At 38.5% G+C, this 12204-nt stretch overlaps 1 protein-coding gene across 1 annotated transcript in view; it reads left to right on the top strand.

The window, feature by feature from the left end:
* The window catches only part of cpt1b (carnitine palmitoyltransferase 1B (muscle)), a 54334-nt gene that overhangs the window by 3928 nt on the left and 38202 nt on the right, over window positions 1-12204 (top strand). The window contains exons 2-4 of the mRNA XM_039761507.1: window positions 2961-3150; window positions 6428-6567; window positions 8398-8569. Of these exons, the coding sequence (XP_039617441.1) occupies window positions 3010-3150; window positions 6428-6567; window positions 8398-8569 (453 nt within the window). The 5' untranslated portion in view covers window positions 2961-3009. The remainder of the gene's footprint in view (window positions 1-2960; window positions 3151-6427; window positions 6568-8397; window positions 8570-12204) is intronic.

Below are 12204 nucleotides of genomic sequence, written 5' to 3'. Positions count from 1 at the left end.
GAAGCCACAGACAGCCTGATCATCTTTTCAAAGGGTGAACAGATAGCCATCAGGTTATTTGTTGGTTTAGAAGACTTTAGGAATTAAATTAGTGGTTCTACAAGTCACAGCTTTAAAGGTGACTGTGACTGCTCTTTTTAGTTTTCTTTCTTTTTAGTCATTCTGGTGTGTATATGAAAGCAGAATTGTTGTCTGCCATAATAATTAATTTATTTAGCTTCTGTAAAAAATCCCAATTTCCACCTGGGGACAAATAAAGTGCTGCTATCTCTCTGGCATAACCAGATATGGCAAAATAACCCTCCAAACTACAAAACAAATGACATTGTTTTGAACAAGGTGTACAAACTGTTTTGTTGCTTACTCCCTAGTGTGGCAATATTGTGATCCCAGTTCATGTCCCCTTTTTCCCTGTACTGTTTGTACAGTACATAATCCTGAATGTCATTTCTCCTCTGCCATCCTATGTTCAGTGGCCCTGTTGAATTCCTCCCACTGTTTGTGTTTCAGCAGGAATGCTGCCAGTCGGCCCTGCTTACTATATACAAGGAAGTGCCACCTTTGCCCTACTTGGTAGATCTCCAGTCACATGAGATGGAAAAAAACATCCACCCTATTGCTTGAACGTGTGGCTATTAAAAAGAATCTGGAATGTGCACCAAGACACCAGAAAAGCTAAGGCAAATCTTCTGGCTTATGGAGATTTTTTTGTCATGATGTAATTATTTTTAATAAAGTAAATCCTGGCATTTAAAAAGCACTACTGTAGTGTTGTTACTTTTGAGAAGGGAAAAAAGGGAGTGAGAATTAGCACTGAAGCCTCCTTTTCAATGGTGCCATTCTATACAAATATAGCATGATGATCTACTTTTATATTTCCAACAAGTAGGGCACAAGCTGATAAAGCATATGGTGAGTGAGAAAGAAGTTATAACTGGCTACCTTGGAGCTCACCAGACATTTCCATCATAAAGGCATTGCAGAGGAGGAAGTCAACATGAAAACAGACAACCATACAAGATCTGTTTTGGTTCATGGGACAGATACTGTAGTTGGCAGTTCACAACACAGTAGTTAATGATGCTGCTTTATGGACACAGAGTCCTGAGTTCAAAGTGCCATCTGTGTGCTCACTTTATCTTCTGCATCTCGGTGATAGGCAGGTGAGGTTAGTTGGCGATTGTAAACTGACCCCATGTACTGATCCTGCACTGGACTTTCATCCTGTCTAGACTTGGCCAGTGATACCAGAAATGTCATTGGCCCCTGTGATCCTGTATTGAATTAAGCAGATTTTTGAATGTTAGGTTATGTTACATTTTTATGTACCCCACGGTTTTATCCATCCACCCATCTTCTAACATGCTTATTCACTGCAGGATCATAGATAGCTCATATCCTAGAGATCATAGAGTTATCATAGAGATAACTTGTCACATTAGTGCTCAGCAGAAGGCAGGAACTAACCCCGGATGGGACACCAGTCCTTTAAAGAGCACATATTTACTCACATCAAGCTAATATAGAGACATAATTCAACCTAACATTCATTTTTTTGAGATGTAAGTGTAAAAGGGAGAAACCACACAGACAAGGAGAGAACATGCGCACTGCACATAGGCAGGAATTCAATTCAAAACTCTGCACTATCTTACTACACTTATTGGCAAGTTTTCCATGCAACATAGTTAAAAGTAAACTCATCTTCAGTTTTTATGAAGTGTTTTTCTAGCTGCACACTTTCATATAGTCCTAGTGTTTTTTTATTTTATTCTTATACATTTTAAAATTAGATAGATAGATAGATAGATAGATAGATAGATAGATAGATAGATAGATAGATAGATAGATAGATAGATAGATAGATAGATAGATACTTTATTAATCCCAAGGGGAAATTCACATACACCAAAAGCAGCATATTGGTAAAAAACAATATTAAATTAAAGAGCGATAAAAATGCAGGTAAAAGAGACAATAACTTTGTGTAATGTTAACATTTAACCCCGGTTGAAATTGAAGACTCGCATAGTGTGAGGGAGGAACGATCTCCTCAGTCTGTCAGTGGAGCAGGACAGTGACAGCAGTCTGTCTCTGAAGCTGCTCCTCTGTCTGGAGATGACACTGTTCAGTGGATTCAGTGGATTCTCTATGATTGACAGGAGCCTGCTCAGCGCTCATTGCTCCGCCACGGATAGGAAGGGAGTTCTCAAAGAAAGAGATAATTTTTTATGCAATCGTTTCCATGTCTGCTATTTCTATTGTGGGGTCACAGGAGCCCCTTGAGAGACTGATACTCACATTTACACCAGGTTAACTTAATCCTTTCGGCCCTGGATTTTTTGTTTTTATGGGAAAAAATTTTGTGAGTTATTCTACCCTTGGGGTGTCTAGGAAGCTCAAATATGAAAAAACAAAAAAAAAATGATCACTATTATTATACAATAGCTCCCAAATACTTCCATCTCCTAGAGGAAATAAAATTGAAAGTGGAGCTACTTTACTATGTGGTGCGCATATGTGGTGCACAGAAGCGTCCATTTTCACTTCCGTGTTTCACGGACTGTATGCCACCAGGCAGCACCCAAATCAACTGCCACCTCTCTGTAGTCTGCGCTAATAGTAGCACGCCTGGTTTCGACGGCAAACATACTTGTGCTTTACAAAAATGGCTGCATATATGTACTAGTAATAGGATGTCAGGGCCGAAAGGGTTAAAGTTAACAGTCATCTTAAAATAATTCAGTGGAGTGACACACAGATGTGACCTGGTTGGAAGCGATCTGGTGAGGGAGTGGTCTTTCTTACTACACCACAATGCAGTCCATTTAATCAATCGTAGCCTAATGTTACCACCAAAATAACTTAAAGAAATGTCAATCAGTTTTTATTTTAGAAACTCAATGGCAAAACCCTGAACCTTCTTGGCTTTAATCAGTCCTCCTTTCTATGCTTTGCAGGCTGCTCAGGTCAGTATTCTTAAACATCAAGGACTGAGACATTGTCACCATGGCAGAAGCTCACCAGGCAGTAGCGTTTCAGTTCACGGTGACTCCAGATGGAATTGACTTTCGACTTAGTCAGGAGGTCCTGAAGCATATCTACCTGTCAGGTGTAACTTCATGGAGGAAACGCTTCATCAGGTTTAAGGTAAGACAGGAGCATTTTTTGCATGTGAATCACTTTATAATATCAGAACAATTCTGACAAAAAAACAGCCTATCAGCCCAGAAGCCTTCTTAATGCTATTCACATAATTTCTCCAAAATGGCAACAAGTCAAATTTTGAAAGTGCCTGAAGCTCTACCCTCTACCACACTGCTTGGTAATGTATTCCATGTGTTTGTAATTCTCTGTGTGACGACAAACTTTCTAGAGTGAAATGTACTCTCTGCAAGTTTCCATCCATCTGACTGTATTCTTGTTGGAGAACACGTTTTAAGGTATTATCTTGGATCCATTATAATCTGTACACATGACAGCTCTACTAATACTGCTACAAATGATTCTCTTCATAATTGGAAACACTAATCATGTGTTAATTTGTATTTTCTAATTTTAAATACATTTTCTAAATTGTTTTATTAAAAGTTATATTGACCAAACATGAAAGAGGTTGAATGTTAACAAAGTTTAAAAAGAAAACAATTGATTTAGAATCTGAGGGCTGAGTGAGAATTCAGCACTTGGCTGAGACCACCTGCGATCATGAGGACCTAATTTCTGCTGTTCGTCTCTCATCTTGTCCTCAAACCCAAACTGTTGGAAACTGCTTACTAAAGCACAATGATTGAGTTTCACTGCAATTCCTTCATTTGATTTAAGTCTTGACAATCGTTACCATTCAGTCTCCCTCCATTGGGCTTATGGAAAGGGTGTTTTTGATTGGAATGCTATTGTTTAGATCACATTCAGATCAATTTAGGTTACTGTATATACTCACGGGTCTTGAAACCCGAAAACTGATCATAAAATCAGAGCCCAACTAATACGCCCGTTCAAAAATACAACACTACGATTTTTTTTACATCTTCTTGCCTCCTCCAATCTCGAATCAGTTTCTCAGACGCATTGAATTTTGTTGCATCAGCGCAGTTACCAATTTCTTTTGCCACTGCAACGACTTTTAATTTAAAACCAGCTTCATATTTTCTTCTGATCGAATGTTCCATCATGGATAAGGGATGCTCCTACGATACTGGTGTATGAGGGTGTGAGATACAAAAACCGTGCAAACGTCGCTTCAGAATAGTTTGGGTATTACTGTGTGGTCACATAGGCATAATACATAGAAAAAAAAAGGCAGTGTGCTCTGTGAGCGTTAGCATATCATGATCTCTTGGACCAATAGTGTGAGTTTTCTACATTTGACTTATATGACCGACATTATAAAATACTAGAAATTATACTGTAAAATCAAGTCCCGACTTATCTGTGGGAGAACTTAAACGCAAGTATATATAGTAATTTATTTTCATATGTCTTCAAACAGAAAGATTGATAAAAAAAAAACACAAGCTAAATAGTCATAAATCAAAATGTCTTGGCAAGTCAATAAATGTTACAATAAGCCAAACAAGATTTAATGGCTTGATATACAAATGGCTTAGAGTTAATTTTTTGCAGTGAATTCCATGGATTATCTGAGGACTTAATACTCAATACACTTTTTTATTTTGATTGTTCCCAAAAGTAGTAGCTGTAGCAGTAGTAGTTATATTGCTAGGTATGCAGAGTACAGTGAAATTTTTACTTGCATGCCTGACCAATACATCATCACTCACCGGTGCCATGATAAACTTCATTTCATTAAATAGAAAATATAACTTTGCTTATCTTCTGTTCAGTTATGCTCCCTATTTCAAGAGGCCTTGAGGAAATACTTCTGAATAAAATACCTGAATATCGTTAGTATGAATCTGAAGCAGATGCTCACTACTAAAGAGCCATTAATTCCACATTGACCAGCCTAGCAAAGGACAGTATGGGTGACAATGACAAAAATAAGATATGTGAAATTTGCATCACGCTTACTAATGCATTTTGATCTTTTTAAATTTATGTGTATAATCGCCTGGATATGCCCTACGGATCACATATCAGAAAACAGGAACAGAAAACTGAGATGAGACTCATACATAGTCAACAACAAAAAAAGCGCTTTCTACCCATTCTGCTTTGCATCTTCCTTGAGCCTTGACAAACACTCTCTTTCCATTTCACAACGTAATCACGGCCCCATCTTTAGCTGTCTGTCCACCTTATTGGGCTGTGGTGGTATTCACGTGGACTTCTGCTGCATCTTTCATTTGCATAAAGCACATGCTCTCTTCACAGAACAGGTAAGTTAGCATAATATTAAAAAATATCAACAAATACAAATAATTTGCCTTTTCTATGACGTCATCAAATTTCAATCCTATCCATCAAGGTGTTTTTTTTACCCCTAAATATTAATACATCAAAATGTATTTTTTTGGCAGATAAATACTGCCCAAGTTGTACCATCCTGCCAAATTTTAGCTTTTAACTAAATGGGAAATAGTGTTTATATTGTGTGACTGAGTGAATGAGTCAGTCAAATTTGCATTATTATATACATATATATGTACAGTATTTTGATAAATACTGCAAAAAATGTTGTTATTACTATGTATATTCTGCTTATATTTTCCAATGCACAGCATTGACAATTGAGGATGTTTACTAATTTATTTTATTTTTTTCTTTCTAAAGTAACTATATTGTACTTTGACTTGAGTAGTTTCCATGCAAGGGTACTTTTACTTTAGTCATTTTTTGTCTATGTAGTACATCTCAAAGCCCTAAACCCTTGACACAAATACAAATTTACAAAATTAATTTTCACAAACAATTCATTATGATTTCTTTCTCTTTCTCCTCTACTGCTCCCAGGTGAGCTTTACCCAACTACATTTCTGAAAAGTTCCTTTTCAACCTGGACCCAAGAGTACTGCTGGGCAACACCACTGCCACCATGAAGCACTTCCCGGTCAGGTGGAACCTCCCTAGGACAGAGGAGTGTCCTTTTGGTGACACCAAAGTACCCCAACATGGCTGCCCATTGGGACTACAGTTCCCATGCTGCCTTGAGGGCACACACATGGGATGCCATCGTGGAGATGTGGACACTCAAGAGTAAAGGGGGACCGAATACTGTACATGTCTCTGGGAAGCAGTTTCCCACTGTTCTTCAGCTATAAAGGTGTCCTGGCAGGTTAAGGAAACTCCATCCTTTCCAGCCAAGGTGCTAGCCTATCCTTGCTACCTATTATAGATTAGAGATTTTTTAGAGAGTAGACATTTTTCAGTACTTTGTCCATCTTTTTTCTTTTCCTCAGCTACCCCTTTGTCTATTGAACACTGTCATAGGAAGATCTTAATTGTTTCCTCCCCTTATTTCTAGAATGGAATTCTGACAGGAGTATATCCTGCAAGCCCCTCAAGCTGGCTTTTTGTAGTCATTGCTATTATGAGTGCCATGTATGCAAGAATAGACCCTTCAATGGGCATGATTGATGGCATCAAGAAGAACTTGCCAGTGAAGTAAGTAGCAATACTGTGTTCCTAATAACTGTGTAGTGTCTGACAGTCGTAAACCCTCATTCCTCTCTCTCAACAATGCATTGCTTTTGGGATTGTGTGACTAATAGCACTTTAATGGCTGCGTTGTGGTGTTTAGCCTCTACAGTTCAAGGAATTGGATCAAACTGTGGAATGTGTGCACAGGTTTTTATGCATGTGCAGCTCAGTGTTGAGTACCTTTCTTATATGTCATTACAAGGGTCTTTACCTCGAGGTAGGTGGAGGCTCAGTGGCTTGTACTGCTGCTTTACAGTTCCTGGGTCCAGGGTTCAAGAGATGACCCAGTCATCGTCTGTGTGGACTCTCGACAAGCTTGTGTAGTTTTTTTTTTTCAGGTGTTCCTGCACTTTTCAAAGGCTGATGGATTAGTCGCTTAGAGTTGGATGGGTGCCAGCCGTGTATCCATTGCTGTTGAAAAGGCTCCTGTCCTCTATAACCTTGTTTTTGAACAAATGAATCAATGAATTATATTTGGGAGATTCATAGCAGATAACATTTGTGCTTCAGAGTTTGTTTGAATTCCAGTTTGATACCTTTCTGTGCACATGTGTTTGGTCTCCTATTTCCTGACTAGTGAGCCAAATTCCTCTCACAGTCTAATTTGACTAAATCTGGGGGTTTGCACTTTTGAGATAAGATTTGGATTCCCATAACACCAAACAGGAGGAAGCAGGTTTTCAGATTAAGTATACTTGAGTGAAATAAATGAATGCATCACTGAACTGAACCTAAACAAGAATCCTACCTTACCTTCTAGTTATTTCCACTGGTAGTTAGCAATGAACAAAATATTTAAAAATGTCAATTGTCTTAAAACACATGTTCAAAACAAGGTATTCTTACTATGTATACCTTTACTTAGGAGCCCAGAGCACTCTGCAAAATGACAAAATGAGATGAAACATAGCCACAAAACATCTTTTTGAAACATAAACAGAGAAACATCATGCAATATGTGCAAAAATAGAAAAAATACTTGGAAAAGAAAATGTCACAGTAGGAAAGTGGTGAACACGTCTGCTTCATGAAGCCATCATCCTGGGTTCAAATGTTGTGCCATGCTGGACTGCTGACATTTGACTTGTACCCAGGGCTGCCAGGATAGACTCTGACTTACATGTGTGTCCTGGTTTTGTACCCCATACCCAGTTACAATCTGTATGAAGTTTCCACAGCACTGCCACCATGGAACCTCTCTAGGACAGAGGAGTGTCCTTTTGGCGACACCCAAGTACCCCAACATGGCCGTACCATTGGCACTACAGTTCCCATGCTGCCTTGCCGGTGCACACATGGGAGGTCCATCATAGAGTAAAAGGGGGAACACATGTCTCTGGGAAACAGTCTCCCACTGTCCTTCAGCTATAATGGCTTCCTGAAGGTTAAGGAACTACCATCCATTCCAGCCAGGATACCAGTGTCTGAAGGAGCCGTGCAATGGATTACCACAGCTTTTCAAGACAGTAGCTGCTTTGTCTTTAATGCTGCCAGAACAGGGGCTTAGGCCAGCTACACTATGCAGGATAAAAATGGATGGCCAGATGCATAATGCATAAACACATACGACAACTGTTCAGCTGTCTTTTTCTAAGATCATTTTCAAGTCATTCAGCTGTTTCCTCATCACAAATATTCACTGCTAGATTAGCATTGCAAAAAAAAAAAAAAACGTATAGTGCTGGTGAGAATATATGCTGTCACCTGACTAAATACACATAGCTTTACATGATTATTTATTTACTGCATTATGAGAATAACAATTCTTTCCTTTTTTGGTTGTATCTCTAATAGTGGCTACATGGCTATTCAGACACAGACGATGCTAAGTGCCATATTGTTTTCAACCGGCTTGTGGATTTCTCTCATTTTTATTCTGCGTCAAATGTTGAAGCTCCTCCTTTCATATCATGGGTGGATGTTTGAACCTCACGGTCAAATAAGCAGATCAACCAGAATATGGGCAGTAAGTTACTTTTTATATTATTTTGTGTTGACATATCTTTTAAGTGTATGAGCTTCATCTCCATTACATTATGGATATCTAGGATATCTATTGTAGCAAGGTAACACATACTGTAGCTTTGAAACTCTTGGGAGGTGGCTGAGCATTGACCCAATAATAGTTCTGAAAACTCTCCTGTTAAGTCACACCGGTGTAACTGATTATCACGGGGGGGCACTTAGAGGGGAGGGGGCCTCTGGGCTTGAACCATCATTCAGGCCCCATAAAACACTGTATTGAGAAAACCACAGTATGAAATGTTAGGAGACAACCTTAGCTTTAATAGTCATTACACAAGAAAAACAAGCACTTCAAGAGTATGCAAGGGAACCAGCATCTGAGATTAAGAGCGATATATATAGTATATGCTGTTGCAAAATGTGGTGTCAAAAGCCGCTGTTCTCTGAAAAAGAATACATTTTGGGACGATGGTATGCATGTGGCTAGCTGTGGACAAGTTATCTCAGGAATAACAGTAATGAGGTTAAAGATGACTACAATCAACCAGGCTAGACGCAGGAATATTTCTTTAAAAAACAAAGAGCAAATAGTTTTTCATACAAGTTGATTAATTTTGCCCAACCATGATTGTCACACAGGAATAACCCTGAACCGAACCAAACCATACCAATCCAGAGTCTCTGCTTTCACTATAATGGGCTCATTTTCATAGTTTTGTATTCAGTTAAATACTATATTATAGGTACATAAACTACTTGTACTTACTGATACATCATAAACAATAATATGAAAGTCAGTAATGTCAAAAACATTATATGTTATTGTATATTAATAAAAAAAGCGCAGAAAAATTATTTATTTATTATTATTTGATCTAATTATGAAATTATGAAAAAGCGAGCACATCGCACCCGCTGTTCGACTGACAACTGTCTCCCAGCCATTTTGGAATGCAGGGCAGGTGCTGCCATCTACCGGCAACAAAAATTATTTTTTGTGAATTCTCTATGTAATAAACTTAATAAGTTATAGCGGAACGAAAATTGCATAATTAGATCTGGACCACGCTATACACACACACACTAGGGATAATTTAGAATCACCAATGCACCTAACCTGCATATTTTTGAACTGTGGGAGGAAACCGAAGCACCCGGAGGAAACCCACACAGACACAGGGAGAACATGCAAACTCCATGGAAGAACCCAGGTCTCCTTACTGTGAGACAGCAGCACTACCATTGTGCCACCTATACAGTATATTGTACTGTACAAAATATTTTTCAAAGAACATGTGCAATGTGTTCTGAATAGCATTCCCATAGAAAAGGTGGAGAACATCAGTAACACGATTGGCCATGTTGACTATCCTAGTCTCTGCATGTCTGTTGTGATAGCAGCTTAGGTGGTGAAACCTTAACTGCTTATAGTTTGTATCTGATACAATATATATATAGACATCTTGGAACCAACAGTCCATTATTAGAGGAAAAGTAGCCTGATGGGTATGTGAGATGCAGGTTTCAAGCTGAAACTACTCAACATGAAATGAACAATGCAATCTATATGGATTGTAAACTGGTTGTATTGTATAACACAAAGACAGACCTAAATCCGAAATAATGTTCAACCAAAGTAGTGAAAGAAAGCAAATAGTAGTTAAAGATGAACCTACCTTGGTCAGATGAGAACTTCAAACTGAACCCTGTCAGAAAAAATTAACAGAAGAATAAAACTGGCAGGGTGGCGCAGTGGTAACGCTGCTGCCTTGCAGTAAGGAGACCTGGGTTGGCTTCCTGCGTCCTCCCTGCGTGAAGTTTGTATGTTCTTCCCGTGTCTGCGTGGGTTTCCTCCCACAGTCCAAAGCCATGTGGGTTAGGTGCATTGGCAATTCTAAATTGTCCCTAGTGTGTGTCCTGCAGTGGGCTTGCGCCCTGCTCAGGAATGTGTTCCTGCCTTGCACCCTATGTTGGCTGGGATTGGCTCCAGCAGACCCCCGTGACCCTGTGTTAGGATATAGCTGGTTAGATAATGACTGACTGACTGACAAAACTAACATGGAATGCATTTGGAAAGTCAATTGGAATTTGTAAAAGCAAAGCCCTTGTGTCTGATGCATAAGTTTTTTAAACAATGTGTTTCACCTATTATGACATAAGAAAGCAAAACATGAAATTTAAATACAAATAATACACCAAAACTGAGAGTTCCGCAATAGGCTACAGAGAAGTAAGTGCATGCTTGGCATTACTTTAAGATAGAAAGAGAAGTGAACTGGTTAACAATCAAGGTTGAGGATGTCACTGCCACCACTAAAAAGTAGGACTGAGCAAGGCATATGGCTAGAAAAACAGATGAGAGACGTTTTCCTGGATCCCTGGAGATAACTAGAGACCAAGGAAACAAGCAAATTTAAGGTGGATGGGTGGATGAGATAAGGAATTTTGCTGGAACAATCTGAATGCAGAAGACCAATAATCATTCCTTGTAGGAAGAGCTGGCAGAGGCCTTTGTCCATCGGTAGACACTGATGGCTGCAAATGATGAGGATTATTGATATATCTACCTTAATAAAAGGATAAGTGTTTGTGGGTCTGTGTATCTGTGTCTGTCCAGTTGTCTCTGTCATTCCAAACATCACAAACATTTATAGTAATAAATTCCATTGCATTTGTCATTCCAACAGATGGCACATCACAATCATTTGTAGTAATGCATTTTATTGCTACAAATGTTTGTCATAAGCCATCTGTTGGAATGAAAAATGCAATGCATTTTATTACTACATGCATTACATTATCACTGAGGTCTATGATGATTTATTATATTTCAACCCATCTTAGGTGGGTAGCACAGCTAGTATATACTATATATATATATATGTATGTATGTAAAAGTGTAACTCAGAGTGCTTTACAAGAAATAAAGAAGAGAAAAAATATAATAAAGAAAAATAAACAAATAAAAGCAAACTTACACAATGCACAAAAGCAACGGCTGGAGCCCTCTATCCTTCTAGCATAATAGTTGGCTCAGAGTACATTGATCTGACGGCAGTGGCACAAAATGAAAAGAAAACAGAGAATAATATAGGTTAGTAAAGAATGCAAATTTATAAAGTATATGACATTCCAGTACATATAATCTAGTAGAACTGGCACCAAAAACAAAATGAATGTAGAAAAAGTCAACTTAAAAAGGTAGGTTTTTAGGAGTTTCTAAAATGCCCCCCTGGCATATACAGTGGTGTGAAAAACTATTTGCCCCCTTCCTGATTTCTTATTCTTTTGCATGTTTGTCACACAAAATGTTTCTGATCATCAAACACATTTAACCATTAGTCAAATATAACACAAGTAAACACAAAATGCAGTTTTTAAATGATGGTTTTTATTATTTAGGGAGAAAAAAAAATCCAAACCTACATTGACCCTGTGTGAAAAGTAATTGCCCCCTGAACCTAATAACTGGTCGGGCCACCCTTAGCAGCAATAACTGCAATCAAGCGTTTGCGATAACTTGCAATGAGTCTTTACAGCGCTCTGGAGGAATTTTGGCCCACTCATCTTGGCAGAATTGTTGTAATTCAGCTTTATTTGAGGGTTTTCTAGCATGAACCGCCTTTTTAAGGTCAT

Source organism: Polypterus senegalus, chromosome 8 (genome assembly GCF_016835505.1).
Source record: "Polypterus senegalus isolate Bchr_013 chromosome 8, ASM1683550v1, whole genome shotgun sequence".
Classification (NCBI taxonomy): Eukaryota; Metazoa; Chordata; class Cladistia; order Polypteriformes; family Polypteridae; genus Polypterus; species Polypterus senegalus.
Note: the sequence above shows the minus strand (reverse complement) of the source record. Positions and strands in the feature narration are given on the sequence as shown.